The sequence below is a fragment of the Lutjanus erythropterus genome, chromosome 1, assembly GCF_056507025.1.
Source record: "Lutjanus erythropterus isolate fLutEry1 chromosome 1, fLutEry1.hap2, whole genome shotgun sequence".
Taxonomy (NCBI): domain Eukaryota; kingdom Metazoa; phylum Chordata; class Actinopteri; order Lutjaniformes; family Lutjanidae; genus Lutjanus; species Lutjanus erythropterus.
In genome coordinates, this window is record NC_139317.1 from 31,939,687 (window position 1) to 31,962,919 (window position 23,233).

At 37.5% G+C, this 23,233-nt stretch overlaps 3 protein-coding genes across 3 annotated transcripts; 2 read left to right on the forward strand and 1 right to left on the reverse strand.

The window, feature by feature from the left end:
- Nucleotides 1-827: 827 nt before the first annotated feature.
- Nucleotides 828-7,183, reverse strand: LOC146333138 (retinol dehydrogenase 13). Its single transcript, XM_084719922.1, has 7 exons — nt 6,927-7,183; nt 5,730-5,870; nt 4,648-4,839; nt 4,178-4,339; nt 3,797-3,913; nt 3,047-3,251; nt 828-2,011 (listed from the first exon to the last, which is right to left on the reverse strand). Exons 1-7 carry the CDS (start codon nt 7,000-7,002, stop codon nt 1,915-1,917), a joined length of 990 nt encoding a protein of 329 aa, XP_084576048.1. The 5' UTR covers nt 7,003-7,183; the 3' UTR covers nt 828-1,914.
- A 983-nt stretch (nt 7,184-8,166) lies between these two features.
- tmed3 (transmembrane p24 trafficking protein 3) lies at nt 8,167-10,741 on the forward strand. The gene is made up of 3 exons (XM_084719945.1): nt 8,167-8,381; nt 8,823-9,068; nt 10,407-10,741. Exons 1-3 carry the CDS (start codon nt 8,238-8,240, stop codon nt 10,638-10,640), a joined length of 624 nt encoding a protein of 207 aa, XP_084576071.1. The 5' UTR covers nt 8,167-8,237; the 3' UTR covers nt 10,641-10,741.
- A 2,775-nt stretch (nt 10,742-13,516) lies between these two features.
- On the forward strand, nt 13,517-19,671 carry LOC146333140 (isocitrate dehydrogenase [NADP], mitochondrial-like). Its single transcript, XM_084719934.1, has 11 exons — nt 13,517-13,801; nt 15,103-15,194; nt 16,424-16,589; nt 16,674-16,834; nt 16,947-17,090; nt 17,236-17,372; nt 17,534-17,685; nt 17,778-17,890; nt 18,804-18,901; nt 18,996-19,088; nt 19,199-19,671. The coding sequence occupies exons 1-11, from the start codon at nt 13,678-13,680 to the stop codon at nt 19,281-19,283; spliced, it is 1,365 nt and encodes a 454-aa protein (XP_084576060.1). The 5' UTR covers nt 13,517-13,677; the 3' UTR covers nt 19,284-19,671.
- Nucleotides 19,672-23,233: the final 3,562 nt, after the last annotated feature.

Here is a 23,233-nt window from a genome sequence, read left to right on the forward strand (position 1 = left end):
AAAACATGGATCAACATTAAACTGAGAGACAGGAGGCGTATGAAAACTCATAGGAAGTGATATGACAATCCTGATGTGAAACACTAAATTTGTGCTAAGTTGTTGATTAACAGGGAAAACCTCCTGACTTTGTTAGCTGGGGGACGGTTTATTCTTTCAAGCCTGGGCTATTTCAACTACTTCCTTTAAGTTTCATTTATATTTATTTATTAATTCATTTCAGTTATATAATTTATTTCTATTTATTTTTTCAAGAAGAATCTTTTAAATAACCAAGCTTTCAATGTGAAAGACTATACGTTTCAATTTTGGTGGATATTTTTTCTCATTTACAGCCATCGATCTTCCACTGCACCTGTTATTTAAAAACTGCCAGGGGGGAAAAAACTTTCTTTTTATCAGACGTTTATTGCCAGAAGTATAACATTGCTGATGGTTCCCACTGTACATTTCTATATAGTGAAAAAATGAAAAAGTTGAGAAAACTCAAAATTTCAAGGCAACTTCCTTAAAACTTCCTCAAGAGTTTTGGAGTTTTACCAACTAATAATGGTTTGCTTAAAAAATTTATGATTTTATTATTTACTCTTTTTTTTTTTACATAAACTTAAAATTTTATATTTCAAAAGTAGCTGAGTAAACTCACTAAAGTGAAAGTGAAAAATTACAAATAATCTAATATTTCCAAATGCTTCATTTTCAAGCAACCAAATAATGACAAATCAAGTTCACAGATCACTGTAAACAATTTTTGAAACATATGTATAGATTTGGGGTTTAAAAAGCTCTAACATTCATGTTTATTTAAAGAAGAAAAGAAAATTATCTCAACTAAGGATTACAGGTCAGCAAAACTCTGTTTACTTTATTTAGAACCTTAAGAGTTTGATTAAAAACTCAAAAATCTGAAATTATGAGTTTTCTGTTGTTTTCTTTTCATTTTTTTTACAGTGTACTGTTCATTTTGAATAAGTTCAGCTACCAAAGGTACACAGTACAACTCTCACCTCGAGGAGTGTCATTAACAATACACCAAAATAATCTTGTCATGATACAACAAACAGCACCAACTCTGTAAAGAACAACACACTCAGTAACCTGACGAGTCTTCTGGATGTACTGGCTGCTTCCTAACTGCTCTCTGCCCTTGAGGCGTCCACTCCCTCTCTACACCTGGTGGAGGATCCTCTCTCCTCTGAAGTGCAACAATCCTCTCACCACTTCCCACAACACTTGAGCGCCACTTCTACACCGTCTACCTCTTCAGCCTGCACACAAACAGGCTCTCATCCTTTCCTTGTAGTAAAAAAAATGCAGTATTGCTTTACATGTTTTTATGTTTGTGCTTCTGCAATGAGGTTGTTACGGAATGGATTGTACAATGGCAACTGTTCAACGCCATGAATAAAAGCAGCAGTTTGAAGTCTAAAGTCTCTTGGAATTTGCAGTGCAAATCATATGTGATGAAAAAATGCGAGCCTGTTTAGACCATAAAGCATTTTAGTATTCCAAATTAACAAGTTAAATGTATGAGAGCAACAGCTCATTAAAATGCAACCAATCACCCAAGACAGTAGATTAAAAAGCAATTATTAACTCATTTTATATATAGGATATAGCAGCATATCATGGATATACCATAAAGCACAATATATAAGGCAGAATATACAGATAAAGCAATACAAGTAATTTTAATATTCAAACAACTGAACAGAGTCCGAGACTAAATAGTGCAAAAATTTCCACTCACCAACAAATTTTCTTAGGTCTAAAACATTTGAACAGGTGAACTCATCCTTTTTAGTGCAATGCCCTTGCATGCATTAGATAATAAAATAAATTGCTGTCCTTCATTCCCCCACATAAACAAGGACACCGACTCCAATGGGTGATAAAAGCAGAGGAGGCTGTTGTCTAAGCCAGATCAACCATGGAGGCACTAAGGTCCCACAGCCTCTTGGCTGCGGCATCATCCAGGGCCTGCGATGCTGGCGTTTTGGGGGCACAGTCACTGTAAAATGGAAGAAATAAAATAGCATAAAATAGGTCAATTATTTGCAAAAATCTATATTCAGTTGAATACAGCACAAAGACAAGATATTTCATATTCAAACTGAACAACTTCACTGTTTTTTGTAAATATAAACTCATTCTGAATTTGATGCCTGCAACAGTTTTCAAAAAAGTTGGGGCGGCGGCAACAAAGGGGGGGGGGGGCATCCCACAGGTAAACAGGTTCATTAATAACAGGTCACAGTATCACTAATTAGATATTAAAGAGGCATCATCGAAATGCTCAGTCGTTCAAAAGCACGGATGGGGTGAGGTTTACCACACTGTGAAACACTGCATGGGCAAAGAGTCCAGTAGTTCAAGAACAACACCTCTCAACACAAAACTGAAAATAACTTTGGATTTCACCATCCACAACCCTTTATATTATTAAAAGAGTCAGAGAATCTGCAGAAATCTCTGCATGTAAGGGGAAAGGCCAAAAACCAACAGTGAATGCCTGTGACCTATGACCCCTCCAGCGGTACTGCATTAAAAACCCACACGATTGTGTACAGGACATGACAGGATACTAAAGAATACTACCTGGTATTGGGAAACACTTTGGAAAACACATCTGTGTAACACAGTGGTAAACATGGCCCTGTCCAAACTTTTCTGGAATGTGTTGCAGGCATCAAATGAGTGTATATTTACAAAAAACAATGAAGTTTATCAGTTTGAATCTTAAATATCTTTGTATTTATACTTTATTCAATTGAATATAAGTCAAAAAAGTTTTTGCAAATCACTGCATTCTGTTTTTAGTTACGTTTTACATAACTTCTCAACCTTTTTGGAATAAGGGTTGTACAACTGCAAAAATGCTTGTGTAGTAAACTGCATAAATCATTATTTCATTGTCATTCACTACCATTGTACAATGCACAGGGGGAAAAAACATGAACTTAATTCTACACAACTACAAAAACTAACATCACTCAATGACATTTACCTTCACGGTCAGGTGAGTGTTACTGCAGATGTTACTTGCCTGTAATAGAGGCCACTAGAGTTTGTAAGGCTCTCGTCCACAGCACAGTAGATGGTGGTCTGAGCACCTTCCCAGGGACTTTTGATCATCATTAAAATTGGCATGGCTAGGATCCTCTTCCAAAGGGCTATATTAGGTAAAAGGTGGCGGACTATCTCGGTGCGAATGACCCCAGGGTGAAGACTGTACACATTCACACCAGTGCCTGACGAGAGGGAGCCGTCAAATGAAGCATTATTTGCAAAAACATAAAACATCATAAGACTATTAAGATGGGGAGAAAGTAACAAAGACGAAACACCAGAACACCGAAGCCAAAAACAAGCAAGAACTAAAAAACTAAAAAGAGATTTGTATGACATTGACTTCTTGTTACTTTATGAAAATGTGGTCTATGTGATTAAGCAATATTACATGACAGCTTATGTTTTACTGTCATTATTGGCACAACAGTGATGTAGTCAGGACCAAGATGCTTGTGTAGAGGTCTGCAGGCATCAGTGAAGTGCCAATAATGACTGTAACTCACCCTCGACTGTAATATTGCACACTGCACAATGATTACCAACAAAAAAAAAGGAAATTATTTTATTTATTATATATTTACTTTATATAAATTCTTTGAGCATGTTCTAAATATCTTTTTGACCAATCAGATTGCTTGGTTAGAACTACTTGATGTATAATTAACAATAACACATTTTCTAACAACGCTGTATTACATACTGGACACACATACGGGACACTGACCTTGCAGTCTTGCAGCCAGTTCTCTGGCGAACAACACGTTGGCCAGCTTGCTTTGGTAATAACTCTTATCACTGCTATAGTTCTTATCAAAGTTGATGTTGTCAAAGTGTATACGGCCTGTGAGAGAAACAATCCAGTGAAATCTTTAAGCAGAAATTACATTTTGAAATCCTAAAAGAATCGTGAACGTTCTATCTGTTATAGTTGTCATAAAACTCAACTAACCAAAAGTGGAATATCACTTTAACTGAAGTAAAATGTTAAGAGATACAATTTTAACTATGAAACTATCTGATCAGAGACTAAAAATGAGACTAAAAGGCTGCTGTTTGACAATCACAGGTATGCAGAATAACTTAAGTGACAAGAGATTCCCTTTACCTCTCTCATGTGCCAAGCTGGAGACGATGACAATGCGACTGGGAGATGATTTCTTCAGCAGGTCAAGAAGACAGTTGGTGAGGAGAAAATGTCCCAGGTGATTGACACCAAACTGCATTTCAAAGCCATCCTCAGTCTTCCACTTGGGACACATCATGACGCCTAACAATAAAAAACACTTATGTGGAACAAAACTGACTAAAAAATAATGTCTTGGTCAACCATCAGTTGAAATTTAAACTAAATTTTTAGCCTATGGTTGTACTAATATAACCAGTGTACACATGTAGGATGTCTTTTCATTTGACTGAAATTTGATCCTACAAATAGTTTTGCTGTGATATCTTATTTAAAAATGGTCAGGTGCTCTATGTATCCTAGAAATTCTGCTTAGACCTGCTGTATATATATGTATGATGTTTGGTGACTCACTGCTGCTGACTGAGTAAAGGAGAACTGCTGCAAAGTACCTGCATTGTTGATGAGGATGTCTAATCGGTCCTCGTTCTCCTCGACATCTCTGGCCAGGTCTCTGACAGACTGCAGTGAGGAGAGGTCCAGTCTCTTCACCACCACGTTGCCGTTTCCACTCTCCTGCCGGATCTCGTCAGCTGCAATGCGGGCTCTGGTCATGTCTCTGCAGGCGAGGATCACTCTGGCCCCTAAACAGAAATAAGAAACAGTGTCAATGTAATTAAAATTCAAACACTAATAGTGGAATAAATACTGGATCAGTAGTTGTGGTTGCAGTCAAGTTAGGTAAATCCAGAGCCACTCTATAGATCAGTGCTGTTCAAATTCAATAGCAAGTGGGCCAAACAAGAAAATCATTGATAAGATAAGCCTTTTCCCTTTAAGCTAGTTTCTCAGTTTAATTCAGTTGTTACAGCAGAAATATTTACAGATGAATGAGAGTAAATAAGAGCAATTACAGTCAAAATTACAAGGCAACAATGACAGTGGTGTGATTAATAGTAGCAACAACGTCAGCAAGTCTAGTTTATGTAAACCTGATTAATATATATAGCATGATTAAGAAATGTTTAATGACTAATACATAAATATAATAGAAAATATTACCTAATATAATTAAACAGTATTAACATAATAAAGTATAATATAGTAAGTGATATAAGATATAGCATAAGATAAAATGTAGTAACGTAGTCTAACATAATAATATGTAGCATAGTACAGCAGTATAAAAGAATATGAATACTATATGATAATAGAGTATTGTATGAGTATAGTATATTATAATGTATAATAAATATATTATAATATACAACAAATATATCAATCAGTCCAACAGAGAGACAATGAAGATTGAGAGTAGTGTGAGACACTACACTACAAAAATTGTGTGTGCGCGCATGTGTGTGTGTGTGTGTGTGTGTTGGTGGTGGTAGAAATGTGGATAGTCAAACTGATTGGCATGGGCTGAAGACACCTACTGTTGCACGGTCTGAAGGCACAGGGACAAAAACAAAGTGCTGCACAAAAACAGCAGAAAAGTACAACTCTATGGATAAAAAAATGATGTGTGTCTCACCTCGCCTGGCCATATCCAGGGCCGTCTCCTTCCCAATGCCAGTGTTGGCTCCAGTGATCAGGACTGTTTTGCCATCCAGCCTGGCCTTGCTCCGACACACTCCCCCAGCCAGCCACCTCCGCAAGGCCAGTACACCTGCCCCTGACAAAAAGGATTAACAAAATGTTAAAAGAAATATCAAATGTAGTTCAAAAGGCCTTGTTGTGGTTTTCTTAATATATTGAATTGAATCTCTGATTAGTAGATTTCAGATATTGCTTGAGGGCTGCCTTACAGTAAAGTGATGCATTTTTCTGGAAATATCAGACTTACCTAGCTGTGCTGTTACTTGTTTTTACCCACTTATTCATTATATTTAAATTACTTTAAATATTTCTCAAAAACCTTATTGTGTTAATATAATGTGGAAGCACTATAATGGCCATTCCTACAAGGCTGGTGCAATATCAATAAATACCTAAATCAAGGTGGTCAAAAATATTGTTCATATTTCCCTCTCCCTAAAAAAAATACTATAAACACAAACTAACTTGCATCACATGATTGTGATGAGGCAAGACAGAGGTAAGGACAGAAAGACAGACAGAAAGTTACTGACTGCCACAATTGGCTCATTTCAATACCCTCCAACCAGAGAGTGATGCACCTCCTGAATGTGGATTTATGGGAATTGTAGGGTGAAACACGGTTCACTGATTATATTCATAATCACAGATTTTAACGTGATCTACACAATATTAAAGGCACATTTCCATTTACATATAAATATAGTCCAAGTGTGTTCCTTTGAAACTGAAAATCTGCTTTGAGGACATCACTAAAATGAGTATATGCGACAAGGGAAATTATTATTTTTTTTTTTTAAAATCAATTAATTATTTTGTGTTAATGTTATAAAGAGGACCACAATCTATGATGAAAGCCTATGGTAATAAACATTTCATTTATTTTAAGTGAAATATTAAGACTTATTTCAATAGCCAGGAATTACTTTGTGAATATATTCACAAAGCCAACGGCAGCCACAATGAATGTCTTCTGTCAGGGTGGAACAGGGTGGAATACCATTCTCATTAGTAAGAGTTTTACAGTCTTTATGTAAGAGTTGGTTAAGTTCCTTTGCACTGACATCTACGGAAATGTTGAAATACAAAACATGGCTTACACAATATACTTTACGATCAAAAAATGATTTACCTGCAACAAAACCAACTATGAGACCAGTGGCATGTTTCTCTACGAAGTCCCTCATCACCTCTGCGTAGTTTTGCATATTTCTGGCTGTTATTTCTTCACCAGCTTAAATAACTATAAACGTGAAAGACTATCGCGAAATTAATGTTCAAAACTCCTTCTGTTTAGAATAAACGCCTTGGATAAGACGTCAAGTACTGTCAAAACTAAGAGGGCACTACTCCTTCCCTGCGAGAGAGGAGGGGCGTGGTTTGCGCTGACTGGGATTTTCAAAATAAAACTGTGTTGAACGTGTACCTTATGTTGTCATAGCAACCAGTACATGCCAGAAGTGCTCTGCTGATGTGGCTTTTGTCTATCATTAAAATTAAATTAAATTAAATTAAATTAAATTAAATTAAATTAAATTAAGTTGAATTAATAAATTAAATCTGGCGTAATGGGTTAATGCCAGACTCTTTTGCACAAGTCTGATAATCTGTTACAGGCCCAAGGAGAGCAGAGCAGTCTGTCCGTGAAGCTTACACACGCCCCGCAAAACACACACGGTATTACAATGCAGCTCGCCCACTTCTCTTACGCAACTTCACAGATAAAACTAACAGCTCGATCATCTAAAATGCGCCCCAGCAGGACCAACTTTCATAACAATGCATCAACAGCCAGTTATCAACAAAATATGATTGTTTATGAAATTTGCAATTTTGAATTTTGAATGCAGGCGTGATTGCTATTTTTTAATTATCTGACTACTTCCACTGTGAAAAACACATAACTGTGTGTGAAGCCCGTGAAGTCTTAGAATTTTGATTTATCTCATTGTTATGACTTTTTCATAATTTGTATTATTTTTTTCATAATTTTCATTTGACTCATCAGAGGAATATTTTGTCTTTTTACTAACGGAAATGGGCGTCCCTACTTAACTCATAAATGCACTTCTGAAGTAAACATGTCCGTGTATATATTTACGTTTTTTCTTTGTGAAAAGTGTGTTTTTGTATGCAAAAGGAATGCGTGACTTACTTTAATTCTATTTTATTTTGAAATCTAAACTTCATGACTGGTCAGTTGTAGATATGTCTCAGTAATGTGTCACTTATAATTTTAAAATGTTTTTCTTACATTTAGGGGTTGTACTGGGACTTATTTCACTATAATTTACGTTTTATAACCTCCGGCTAATTTTTTACTAAAATGTAAACACACTTGACCCGGAAGTTGTTCGTGCTCGTGCCACGTCAGAGCTCCAAAAAACGGTACTCATCAGTGCTACATTGTAGCCTCTCTGCAGCTTCATTTTCTGTTTTCACCATGCTGTGCCTGGGCCTGAGCTGTTTACTGCTGCAGGTGTTTGTGGTGTTTGGGACTGAGCTCACATTTGAGCTCCCCGACAACGATAAGCAGTGTTTCTACGAGGAACTTGAGAAAGACGTGAAGTTTGACATAGACTTTCAAGTGAGTTATCTTGAGAGCTTCACCCCCTTTCACTCTGAGTGTTTACAAGATTCTGCTGAAGTTATTTTTCAGCTAGTCATTTGTAACCTCAGTGCTTTCTGTCTCTTCTTGTTGGATAGGAAGAACATGGATTTAGTTGTTTTCATAGTTGTTGTTTTTTTTCAAAATGCATTTGTTTTTAGCGATGTGTCCATCTGTAAACTCAAATGACACCCTAATTATTTATCTTACTTGTAGTTTAATGCTGTAGTTAATTGTTTTAAAGTTTTAGATGTTTTCTTACCCAGTGTTACCCACCTAACTGGCTGAGTCAGGTCAATATTTTACAGTCTATATGTTATAACAAAACAACATATGTTACAATGTTACAACCATCTTGGCCCAAATATGTCCTGTCACCCACACAGCAGTGTCTTTGATGTGTATTTTTTCTTCTCTCAGGTCATTTCAGGGGGAAACTATGACGTGGACTGCTTTGTTACCGACCCTCAAAACAACGTCTTGTATAATGAGAAGAAGAAGCAGTATGACAGCTTCTCTCACACCACAGCTATGAAGGGCGTCTACAAGGTCTGCTTCAGCAATGAGTTCTCCACCTTCACATATAAAACAGTGTACCTGGATTTCAGACACGGAGATGAGGAACCTCTCCTGAACAGCATGAATAGTGCTACAGCACTGACCCAGGTGAGTGTGAGGAACCTGAAATTCACAACAAGGTGCACAAAATGTGTTGCAGTGGAAAGCCTTTAAACTGTGGCTGTCTTGGCTGCTCCAGTGTCTGAGTGGGTATAAGTAAACTGAGGCAGATCACTGTTCAAAAAAGATAAAATGTGCTCAGAGAACAACAAAATCGCATATGTGTGACTTTATGTTTGGGCTTGAGATTCACTTTTTATCCTGCATTGTGGTTTGTCTAAGTTTAAAACATTCAAAAACACATCCTGCTGGCAGGCAAACAAAAAACATACAAGGACACAAAAAGAAACAACACAATACCTATTTTCACACTCAAAAAAATGAACCAAATTAACGAGAATATGTAGCAAAACCAGTATATGCCAATAGTGATATTGGTAATAAGTTAAATCTACTGTTGAAGTGATAGCAAGTGAAGCAAAACTGTTGCTGGTAAATTATTGTCCGTTTATTTTCCAAAGTGAGACAGTTATTATGAAGTTTATAAGCAGGTGGAGCCAGAGTTGTTCTGACCTAATTCTCACCATGTATCTGAAATGCTGTTATCCAAATCTTTTATTGTGCTCTCCTTACCACAAAATACCTGAAACACCAGAGTGTGACCCTTCCTTTTTTTAAAAGGTCAGTCTGTTTCAGTTTTATATAAACTGGAGTTAGAACTATTTGCAATAAATAATGCAGCTTTCAGAACACAGATTAAAATGTCAGATATTCTCATTTCAGCCTACATTCATAGTTTCTTAGATATGGAAAGTGTATAATAGGGCTTTGGGTAATGTAGATTTAGCATAATGGGTAACATTTATGAAGACATAAGGAGCTGACTGACAGTATTTAAAAATGTATCAATTGACTGATACTGAACAGAACTGATGTTTATTTAGGAATTTATTTTATATGTATTTATTCTTTTTGCAGTGTACCTTTCTACAGTTGGTTGGCATATGTATATATTTAATTATTCATTGTGTTAAATAAAATGTATAATATTCTATAATAAAGTTATTTATTATTTTAACTCCAAAATTGATTGGCCAATCATATCAATAATCTGAGACAACATTTCTCACCATTTCCTTTTGTTTTATGAACCAAACAACTAATTGATTGATCAGGAAAATTATCTGCAGATGAATCGATAATGAAAATAGCTGTTAGTTGCAGCCCTAGCGAAAAAGTTAGGAAGTTGAAGTGAATCTGCTCAAGAGCAGTTTGGAGAGTATAATTCAGTGTTTGCATGTGTGCGCCCCTCCTTCCACTGTACGGGTTTTGCTCCAGGCCACTGCTGTGCTCTTAATTAGTTTGTCTTGATCTTTCTACTTTAAGTTGGAGTCATCTTGCGTCGCCATTCATGAGATCCTGAAGTCGGTGGCTGACTCGCAGACATGGTACAGGCTGAGAGAGGCACATGACCGCACAAAAGCAGAGCATCTCCTCGAGCGGGTGACCTACTGGTCCATCGGAGAAACGGTCTTGCTGTTTGTCATCGGCATCGGTCAAGTCGTATTGCTCAGGAGTTTCTTCACTGAGAAGAAAGGCTCTGTGGCAGCCACCACTTAGAACTCTAACACTTGATGTGCTCTCAGAAAGACAGGAAGGAACATCGTCAATGTGAACACATTAGTGCCTCTGGAGATTAGTATACATTTTGTAGTTTTTTTTTCAGCAAACCTTTTCTTAGAGGGAAAGTTTACTTGTTTCCTGTTTACTTTGTGTCAGACAATCACATGAATGTCTTTTCCATGTCTTTGTGCTGTTATTTGTAACAAGCTGTACTGAAAAGAAACAATACTCATACTTGTGTTTGAGATTTCAGTCCTTTCAACCTTGTATAAACTTGATTATTTATTATATATAACATAAAACAAGTTTAGCTTGAGCTACCTTCCTTCCCAGATTGGCGTACAGTAGGATCTTTGCTGATTTTCATCTGGATACTCAGCATTTAAACATAAAGTTGTGGTACACTGATACAAACCAAAGATGTGTTGTTTCCAAATGTCAGTTTTATTTGTTTTATAGTGTATATTATGTTTGTAATTACATTGATTTATGTGCAAATAGTTCTTGTTCTCTTGTTCCCTCATGTCCATGTGTCTCATACAAAGTGCCTTAAGAAATCTTTTTTTTTTCCATTTCATACCAAGTTGAAAGTTTACTGTTTCAGTTTGTCTTTGATGTGCCATCCTGTTGTTACTGTCTGAAAGAGATTCATTTAATGGATATTATTATTAATTATTAAGTGACCAATTACTATGGTTTCTTTAGCCAAGAAAGTTTCAGTCATATTTGTTTATCTGTTTAGCTGTTTATCTATAAAAACTGTCAACAGATTTCAATAAAAAATTGGTGGAAAGTCATTTTTGGTGAAGATGCAAATCTAATTTTATAACACTGCCAGATTATTATTGCATTTTGAGCATTTTTTATTGTCTGGAATTATGTGTATTCAGTTATCATACATTTTCACATAAAACATAGTTTTAATTTTTAAAGTTTTCACAAGAAAGCATGTTTTATTTTTAAAATGAGAAACAGCCATGGTGAGCATCAGCTCCCTTAGTGTTTTCTAATTGACAGATAGATAACAACTGCATTATTATTGGATAAACTAGGAGATGACTAGCGGACTCAGGCCCCATTAGTATCATCTTTCACCATTTCATATCAAGAACAAAAATAATACAGAATACACAAAATGACATTGAGTTTGCATGTTTAAACGGTATTGTGTGCAACCCAATCCATACATATACATTTTGGCAGGGTGCAGGTAAATAGATTTGGGCCTAGTGGGTCTTTGTCGTCAATAGGATCAAAATTGTCATTTTAAAATCTGAGATTAGTTTGGTCACTACACAAAATTTCCCCACCCTTTGGCTGCCACAGTTTCTGCCCTACGAGATTTTTTCCCCCCTTAAATTTGACATGGAGGTCAAGTGTGTGTGTGTGTGTGTGTGTGTGTGTGTGTGTATGTGTCAGTTAACCAAAAGGGGGCGTGATAATGAGAGTGGCCTATAACAAAAAGTAAGTTCACCAGATTCACATAACCAATCAAACTTTGCAGAAAGACACACACGCTGAACTACAACTTTTTATCAGTGTGACCAAAAATTGCCATGCAGGTAGTGTTTGTGATCGCGTGGATGCATGCATGTATCTGGTTGTATGTACTGCAATTTTGTGCTAGTTTTAACATGCAGAGGAATGTTAAGAAACCCTGTCTGAGATGAGTTTTGTCTCCCGATATATCTTTACTTTTCCAATACAATTACATTCTTCATGTACAACAGTGTGAAAAACAGAGGACTAGGCTGCATGTTGTGTGAGGGCTGGAAAAGAGAAACAGGAGGACTTGCAGTCAACTTGAAGCCATGGATGTACTATAGACCTTTTACACAGCAATTGTATTTTTGTTAAGTAAACACTGGTGTTACCAATTATACTAATTAATGTCCTGTTCCTCACAAGTACTGGACGTGAAGAACCGAGTGACCTGTCCTCCTCTTGCAGCTGCAGCAGTAGCATCGTCTGAGACAGAAATGGCTTTAATTAACATCACAGACTGTTTGAAATGCATTTTTGCAATGCCCAAGTTGCAATGTGCCAAGTTTTTTTTTTTTTTTTTTGGCCCACACTGATGCCACAGTACCAGTGATCATCTTTCCTGCATATGAATCCAACGTTGAACTAACTTCATGTCATGACCAGTTTTAGTTTTAAGCCAAAATACAGATTTTCAGTTCAGTAAAGGGTTGACACAGTGATTAGTTATTAAATTAAAGTGCATCACAGCTCCTTTTGAATTTAAGGTCCAGTATTTTCTGATCAGGCATCTGATTTTTAAAATATGCCACTATCATGACTTTAATGTGCTTTATGTGTATATGTTTTATGATTGAATAAAATATTGAAATATTAATGAAACAAGTTTTTGATATGTAATTTAGGTTAATTAATTGTTAGTTCAATAGTTGTAATAAAAAAAAAAAATAAAAATCGATAGAGTAATCAATAATTTAATCCACAGGTTAATCGTTTAAAAATAATTGTTAGGTGCAGCCCTGCTTAATTCGTATTTTTGTTTTCGCTTTATTTGTGTTTTTATTATTATTTCTTTATTCCATTATTTACTTTTTGGTTAGATGTCACAATAGTACAACACATTTTGAAAAAAATATTTAAAAATGCACAAGAAATGTAATTATAATCTGTTATACTTAGTGAGAAAAACGTAATTGAAGTTAGTTGCAAATGAAAATGTTTACAGGGCTTACATCCAAATATTCTTTTCAGGAGATCTGAACTCTACTGAGTGTATTCTTCTATGTTAATTATTACTTTACTTACGTACTTAGTTCAGGGACATAGCTCATATTACATGCTTACTCTGGCACAGTAGATGGCGGTGTGCTCATTATAAGTAACAGTTGCAACCTGCTTTAAAATCAAAAGAAGAAGAAGACGAACAAGACGACGACGACGACGAAGAAGAAGAAAGCGTCATCATTTTACCGGGCTCCACCGGCTCATCGTTCATTCATAAGAAAATAGGATTCAGTTCCAGTAGTCGTGACCGTGACCAGTCCCAGTAAACATGGCGGGTTATCTAAAAGCTCTGACGACCGTATCCAGATGTGCAGCCGCTGCAGTGTGTCAAAACCCCGCCGTGCTCTCACCGGCCGCCGTCCGCCAGCAGCACAGAGTCCAGCAGAGGAACTGTAAGTCAACCATCTAATACCACAACTATATGACTTAAAACTCACTGCTGTACGTATTTTCAGCGAGGTGCTCACCTGCCTGTGTGACACACAGTGTGTACAGTGCTGCTGAATGAATGGACGTAGTTTGTGACAGTGGACCTGGGAGGAAGTCGATGTGGCTGACTGGCAAGTTGCCATCAATGAATCATGCATGCAAGATATTTTTAAAAGACAGTCCACTCATGAACCGGTTTCCATTCAGCACTAAATAACAAATATATCAGAAAATCCAAGCAGACAGAACAGACAGTTTAAACAGCTAACCTAAAGAGTAATATGCTGAATAAATGTTTTATTTGTTGCATGGATGTCACATGGGAAAGTGCTGATGTATTTATCCCACAGCAGGTATGAATAACATTCTGCATGTTACAAACCTAAAGTCCATAATAGCAGTTGGTGCCAGCATGTCCTGGCATGTGAGTCCACGTGTTGTCAAGATCAAAAAGGACTTGACAGATAATAACTGCTATCAGAGCCACCATATAATCAATCCCAAGGTTACAGTGTCTGGCAGACTTTCACTGTCTCAGCAAGAATGAGCTCTGTGTAACTAAGTAGTGAAAGATAAATACATGCGTCACTCTGTTCTGTGGTGGATCAGGCAGGTGTCACAGTTGAAGTGAGCACATTAAAGATTTTTTTAGAGCTATTCTTGACTTGTTGATGAGCTTTCCCACAGGGAGGTGAGTTTAAAGACTCCTGGATAGTCACACATCAGCCAGAATGAACGCCAGACCCAAGAAGTAGAGTTGCAACTGTGTGAAATATTTATGGTACAATGACCATCTTAGAAAATATCCCAGTTTCTCAGTATTACATGGTATTACACAATTATTATCATCAGTTGTAGTGACCCCTAAAGGAATGAAAACAGAAGAACGTTTGTGGTTGAACAAACACTTTCACATGTCTTGACAGATATGAATATTTTTAAACAGCGCTAATACATTAGAGTTCAGAATTATAGATTAGCAAATGTATATGGTATGATAACTGTCAATTTTCATGTCACATTAAAGAATACAAGGCAGTGGATTTATACCAAATCAACAAAAACCTGCAAATTAAGACTGTTTTGAAAATTACCCTGCAGCAAAATTAATGTGAAGTAGGTAAACCACAGAGTGGTGGCCTCAACTGTGTGCAAACTCTGAAAATTAATTTTGTTTCTCCCAAACATTTTCGGTATCATCAGCCTGCTGCAGCTGTAAACAACGCTGTAAACATGATAGTTAATGTGACTGTAAATGTTTCAGATGCCACACAGCGTATCAAGGTGGACCAGCCGGTGGTGGAGATGGACGGAGATGAGATGACTCGCATCATATGGGAGTTCATCAAAGAGAAGGTAAATGGGACAGGCTGATAAAGCTCGACTGACTTTTCAATGCGGCTATACCAATAACATTTAAATCCCACACCAAGATTCAAATGATACACAACTTTTTTTTTACCCCATGTTTATTCACTCTGTTTAAACCTGGTGTTTCTGCACAGTTGCAGATAAACATGAGGCTAAACTACTATTATTAGTATTATACTATTAGTAGAATTAGATTCCAGTGGTGGCTGCATAGCATTGTTTCTGACTCGTTTCTGATTCAAACATTTCCAGTAACTCCAGAGCCTTGTGAAGTCCAAAAGTCAAAATCTATCAATAAATAATCTCTCAGCATCATAAATCCTATTTATGTGGACAAAACAGTCAAATTATATTCATTAAGGAAGGTTCATTTCATAAAAATTCTGTTCAATTCAGATTGAGGATTTTGCTCAAGGATGTCAGAACAACAATAACAATTAGCAACAATGAAAATTAAGGATGCATGGTATGGATCATTGTCAGCTGATATAATAAATGATCATTACCTGCTTTTCATGGCTGATACTGATAAAATAACTCGTTGCTTCATGTTTTTATATTTTAAAAAGAAGTTTAAGTATAAACTGTATTTTGAGCGAAGATGGACGATTTAATATTCCAGCTCTGGCCAATTCAAATCTAACACTGACATCACTATTACAACAAAAACTAAGAACAGTTCTGAATCTTCAAAAGTTCATTTATTTTTTCTAGTAAAGTTCATCAAAAAACTTGAGGAATATACTTTGGATTTTATAGAGCAACTGGCTAAGAATTCAATTTAAATGCTTTGACAGTCTGTCACAGCAGATGTTATTATAGCCAATATTTATCGTCTAATATGTGCTGATATAGCTGGATAGGGCAATATTGGCTGAAAATTTATCAGCCTAAATATTTATTGCGCTTCCCTTATAAAAAATGTAAAATATATACATTAAAGTCAGTAGAATAAATGACAGAAACACCAGGGATAAAAATAATGTAAAAACTAATAATTGAAGCTTAAAAACTAGGGTTACAAAATAAGTCACAACAAGCCCTGCCTGTCAGTTATTTCAGTGATAAAGAAACTCTGTGAAGTCCTTACAAGAAAATGTGAGGATGTTTGTATAATCATTAGAAAACTGCATGTGTTTGTGTGTGTGTTTGTGTGGTCACTGTGCAGTGTTGTCCTCATACAAATAACATATCAACATCTTGTATACATGCAGCTCATCCTGTCCAATGTTGATGTTGAGCTGAAGTACTTTGACCTGGGTCTGCCCTACCGTGACCAGACAGACGACCAGGTCACCATTGACTCTGCTTTGGCAACGAAGAAATACAACGTGGCCGTCAAGTGTGCCACCATCACACCGGATGAGGCCCGAGTTGAGGGTGAGTTTGTGTTAAATTATATGCTAATAACTGTGTTGGAGCTTTACTTTGGGTAACTGTATCATATATATTGTTTTTCTCCAGAGTTTAAGCTAAAGAAAATGTGGAAGAGTCCTAATGGAACTATCAGGAACATCTTGGGCGGCACAGTTTTCCGTGAGCCAATCCTTTGTAAAAACATCCCTCGTCTTGTTCCTGGTTGGACACAGCCCATAACGATCGGCAGACATGCTTTTGGCGATCAGGTAAGAAATGCAAATGTGTGTCTGCTCTGTGTAAATATGCATCCTAAGTTAAAGGAGAACATTCTCACATGTCAGGTTTATTATTATTATTATTTTTTTTTAAATCTCACAGTACAGAGCCACAGACTTTGTTATTGACAAGCCTGGAAAGTTCAGGATTGTGTTTTCCCCAGCTGATGGAAGCAAGCAGAAGGAGTGGGAGGTGTATGACTTCCCAGCAGGGGGCTGTGGGATGGGAATGTATAACACAGATGAGGTAAGAATGAATACAATTAATTAACAAAGACAATTTGTGTAAAAATATTTTCGAGAGTGCCTGATCTATTTTTTTATTTAATGTTCTGTGATGTGATTTGTTATGTTTACAATCTGGAATGAATCATTAAATATTTGTTGCACAGTCCATCAGTGGATTTGCTCACAGCTGCTTCCAGTATGCCATCCAGAAGAAGTGGCCTCTGTACATGAGCACCAAGAACACCATCCTCAAGGCCTATGACGGACGCTTCAAAGACATCTTTGAGGACATATATGAGACGTAAGACACTGAACAGATGACTTGATGCACTTGATTGTTTTATTACATTGCATAGCAATTTTAAAACCATTTGAACAACTGGTGTACTGTCTCCAATTTTATTGCTAAAAAGGTCAGTGCTAAGGAGACATAAAACATTTTCATTACTCTGTCTTTTTCAGGAAGTACAAGCCAGAGTTTGACAAGCTGAAGATCTGGTATGAGCATCGTCTCATTGACGACATGGTGGCCCAGGTCCTGAAGTCTTCTGGAGGTTTTGTTTGGGCCTGCAAGAATTATGATGGAGATGTGCAGTCAGACATTCTGGCTCAGGGTAAGTGTCCCCTGTAGTTGTGATATTTCCCATCTCACGTTCTGTGTGGGCTTATTTTTGTGACGGCAGGTTTATCTGTATTTTTTGTCCAGGTTTTGGTTCTTTAGGTCTCATGACGTCGGTACTAGTGTGTCCTGATGGCAAGACTATAGAGGCAGAGGCTGCACACGGCACCGTCACCAGACACTACCGTGAACACCAGAGGGTAAGGTCCAGGTCGGTCTGCTGGGAGTGTTTATACATTAGGAACAGATAATACTTTGTGTGTGTTCTTGTACTTCCAGTTTTGTTGTAACTAATTTGATCTTTAGACCTTGAGAGCGAGGAAATGTTTGTGTAGTGATTGACGTTGAGGCCTGACCCTTATTGTCAGTGGACTCATTCATGGCTGGGAGGTTAGGTTTAGTGGTAGGCCAAATGTTTTAGTGGAAGTTGTGACGGTTTGGAGCTGTTGACGTCAGTGTGCCAGATACTATGTGCAGTGAAACTGTTTAGTGTCACTCAGATCAGCTTTTTCAAGCTGCTTCCTAAAGCTCTGTTATTTTTATAAGCTTGGTCACTTATTTTACAAACACTATAAATGTTTGAAGCCGGTGCAAACCTGTCCACACTGAGTTCTTCAGATGATAGAAGTAAAACTAAAATACCATCCCAAGGCTTATTAAAACGTTTTTTTAATGTTACTTTATCTGTGTGCAACTACAAGTGTTAACAGACTTATTACAAGTCTGTTATTCGCAGTTGCACCCAGTTTGATCTTATCTTTGCTGCTGCACAGTTTTGAAAAGAAAGTGGGTTTAAAGAGCTAAAAGAAAAGTGTAAATGGGTTCCTGTAAAAATTATCATGGTGTAGTGTTAAATCAAATATTTGGTTTGCTGTTTGTAAATAAAGTTGTGCTTTTGTAGTTTTTGTATTTTGTTCAGTGACTGCCTGCCTTACCGCCTGGCAGACTCCATTAACACATTGCTCAATTTAACTGTAATAAACAATTTACTCCTTCTAAAAGATTATTAATGATTTCTTGAAACTGATAAACGGACACTTACTTATTCAACAGTGCACTTCAACTACAAGACATGTTGACGTTTCAGTAACTAACTGTGTCGTTGTTTCATAGGGAAGACCAACCAGTACTAACCCCATTGCCAGCATCTTTGCTTGGACCAGAGGGCTGGAGCACAGAGGCAAACTGGACGGAAATCCTGACTTGATAAAGTATGTCATCTGATTATTTAGTGTCACCTATTCATGTGACTTGTGTTTATGTCATTTTACATAATAATAATTTGTTCTCTATCGTTGCATCCAGGTTCTCCCAGACGTTAGAGAGAGTCTGCATAGAAACGGTGGAAAATGGCGTGATGACCAAGGACCTTGCAGGCTGCATCCATGGCCTGGCCAAGTGAGTGAACATTTTGTTAAGTGTGTGTTGTATGTGCGTCTTTTTCTGATGTTTTTATATGATGCCATGTTTTCTAACATATCACAAACCTCTGCACTGTGATCTTGCAGCTGTAAGCTGAATGAACATTACGTCAACACGTCAGACTTCCTGGACGCTATCAAGACCAACCTGGACAAAGCTCTGGGCAAATGAAGAATAATCAGAAGATGCACTTGAGATGGACCCTGCTTGTAAATGTTAAGCTTGGTTTTACTGTTTGTTTGTATCAACCTTTGTACCAAATTTTGAAGGACCAAAAGTTGCCTCTTTTCTGTGCCTTTTTTGTATATGTATAGTTCACAGACATACTGTGCCCATGGTCTTCTGCCTTTATCTTCCAGTTCAGAATTGCACAATTAAGTGATTGTACTGTAAGAATTAATATTAAGATTATTATATATTATTATAGTAGTGATTTCAAAGAATTTTTAGTCTTCCACATTTAATTAGATAGTGACATCAGGGAATAGTATGTACAATGTTTTGCACTATGACCATGAATATTAAAAAGAAATAGTGATTGCTAATCACTGAATAACAAGCAGTGTATGGACTTATGATTTTGTCCTTTACCTCAGCTGCAACACAGTTCAGTGATGCTATCCTAACACTGGGGACAGTGGTTACCAGTAAGCCTTCTAGAGGAGCCTCAAAAATGATTCACTGACACATCAGTGAAAGAATGCTAAGTAGTGATAGTGATAAAGTGATAGTTTGGATTATTTAAAGTAGGGTTGTGTAAGGTACCTATTCAAAGTCAGTGTATTACCTATAGTAGATGGGGGTCAGCACACCCCAGTTGGGAGAAGCAGCATAAGTACTGCTGTAGGAAGCTAAGTAATGTACTGCTGTGGACAGAGTCAGCATCAAAACATTTTATCCACCTAAAAAATATCAGTGTACACTATATTTAGAAGCTTTACTTTGCTATCAGACAGCCTTCTCTGACAGGAAGCTGCTGTTATATAAACCAAATAGCATTCTCTCCAAATTAAGCAAACTCATTCAGCAAAATCATTCATTACACCATGCAGAACACAGGACACTGGACGCAGGACAGCTGGTATACTGCTGCCTCAATTGGTTAGTTTGCGTTAATGTGCGACTATGATAAATCCAAACTAACCTTTGAAAACACAAAAGTCACAATAACACCAACTAACCAATCTAGGCAGCGATAGACCAGCAACTCCTGTGTTCTGTGAGGTAAAATTTAAGTTTTGTCAAACTGGTCTGCTGGCTAAAATATGTTTTACTGCTGACAGCAGTTATAGCTTCCTGCACTTGCAGCATGCACTCCTGCTGCTTCTCCAAACTGGATATGTGTTGACTGCCATCTATTGTAGGACATACACTGACTATGGGTAGGTACCTCACACAGCACCACTTCAAACGATATGAACTATCCCTTTAAAACCCCAGCGACATAACCTCTTGTTGAACCAGTGTTAAATCCACAACTCCCCCAGAGGGCGCCATAGACATTACCTCACAGTGGGTCCAACCAAATGTCAACTCCAGATGTTGAAGTCAGAATCACTAACAGTAAATGGCATCTGCATGTAGTTTCATTTCTCTTTTTAATTTCATGCACTTGCACATACGAGCCTCTCTCCAGCAGTGCATTCATGCAGTGCTGTACGCTCATTTAGTAGGTGTCACATGCACCCTCCAGTGCATGACAGTGAGCAGTGTTTGCACCAGCAGGGGGCCAGACCTGATGGGAGCTCTGGCCAAGCTGTTTGCTGTACTGACAACTACAGTGTATCACCAGCAGATGTCGACATGGTCACAGTCAGCCAGATATGGGCCGTAATGTGCCTAAAAGCTTGTCCTTCATTGTAGCACTCTGAAAAATGCACTGGTTTTAACTCAACGCTGTTCTTGTCAGGCATTAATTCTGGGCAAAATTGTACCTACAGATGATGACTGATAGTTGAAAAGTAGATAATGCGGTTTGACAATTACGATTGTGTCAGGTAAATTGTCAGTCACCGGTTGCCTTAATTAGCTTTCTGGCAAGGTTTCATTGAGATTACCTGGTTGTCATTATGCTGTTCCAGATATCACCAACACAGACTAAAGCAAAACATGCTTTTAGGAGAAGGTGAATAGGGTCTCATCAGCTCTGGCTGGTGAGCTCATTGAAGGCAACCAGAGTATGCAAGACACAAACACTGACAGCAGTTTGATAATGCATTATTATTCTGGCTATTCATTCTCAGTCGCCTTTGGTCGTCAAAAGTCTTGACAGAGGTTAACTTTATAACTGAAACACTCACCAGGGAATATGCTAGTCTATCTCTCCCAGTCACTAAAAAGTCAAGAAAATGAACAAGGTGCCTCTATCACAAAATTACCAGAAATTAGCATTTAGATTACCTTCTTTCCCTCCTTTTTTAATTTCCTCCTGGAGGAACATTCCCATGGAACTGCTAAGTGCTAAAGAACGTCCCACTTAATATGATCTGCAGCCATAAAAGAGTCATATCTCTGAACAAATTGATCAATCACATCCCAGGAAATGATTTCCTATGGAAGCATAATCTGCGAACAATGCACAGCATCTGTGGAACAGTGTAGGACCACTCCATGAGTGCATATTTTACAGTGAGAGGGTCCTTTCTGGAGTTGACTGAGGCTTCTGAAAGACCACAGACAGCCGAAGAGTTACAATTCAGTTCCCACAACAGGTAAGTGTCCTAAAGCAGTGGTTTTCAAACTGGGGTTTGGGGATCAACAGGGTCATTGAGTGGGCTATAGCTGGTCCCCAGCAAAAGGATATTTTTTAAAAAATTGGAATAACAAATGAAGAAATAAAACTGGCTGTTTTGTTTGACTGTAATTTACAGTGATCTTAGTTTGATCATTGATCGATTATGAAGACCTTAGTATCATTAAACCTAGTTTGTTTTTTTTAATTCAGAAGAGATTCCTTAAGATAAATTTCTCTCTGTGGTCTCTGTGGTGCATTTAATCTGGGTGTCCTTAACACGAAAAGATTTGGGAACTGTCTGCAACAAATAAAAACAGAAATTAAGAGATGGAAATCTGATGAACTTGAACTGAACTGTCTCAATGTTTTTTCTCTCATTCTTTTCTTATATAAATGATTGAATATGCAATCAAATTTGGGATGTTGTCAAGCACTGAATAACAGTATTACTAATGATTCATTTTAAGTTTGTAGTCTCAAGAGTCTATAGCCAGACTAGGCTTTTCCTAACACTAACCAAGGTTTTAGCCACAGAGCTGTCACATTATAAAACAGAATCTTTTGTACAGTTTGTACAACGTGTACAAACACATACAATAAAAAAAATACATACAAGTCTCACATGAGTTTTGCAAATCTAGGGTTTCCATCGAAACTCAATCTTGTGAGGCTGTACTTAAGACAGAGCAGTGACAGAGCTACACAGTACAGAACAAGGCTGGCAGGGGTAGGAAATGAAAGATTTCAAAGACTCTGGAAAGAAAACTAGTGAGAGACGTGTCTAAAGACCCCACAACAACTGCCAAGACACTAGTGAATGACTGAGCCAAGCTGGGAATTGTAGTCTCAAAGAAGACAATCACTAAGAGCCCTGCACAGGAATGGACTGCGAGGTTACAGACCAAGAAAAACTCCACTTCTGCAGAAGAGACACCGTCAAGTCAGACTGAAGTATGCTAAGGACAACCTGGAGAAAGATTATGCAAAACTGGAAGGGTGTCCTTTGGTCAGATGAGATGAAACTAGAGCTCTTTAGCCATAGAGATGTTGCTTATGTTTGGAGAAAGAAGGGAGAGGCGTATAACCCAAAGAACACCGTCCCCACAGTGAAACACAGTGGTGGGAGTATTATACTGTGGGGATGCTTCAGTGTGTCTGGGACTGGAAATCTCATCAAGGTGGAAGGAATCACAAAGAAAGAAGGATATGTGAAAGAAAACCTCAAGCAGTCAGCAGCAAAACTGGATCTGGGTCGTCGCTTTGTCTTCCAACATGACAATGACCCAAAACATAACAACTACCTCCAGAAGACCAAAGTGAACGTTATTGACTGACCTGCACAAAGCCCTGACTTGAATCCCACTGAAAATCTGTGGAGTGAACTGAA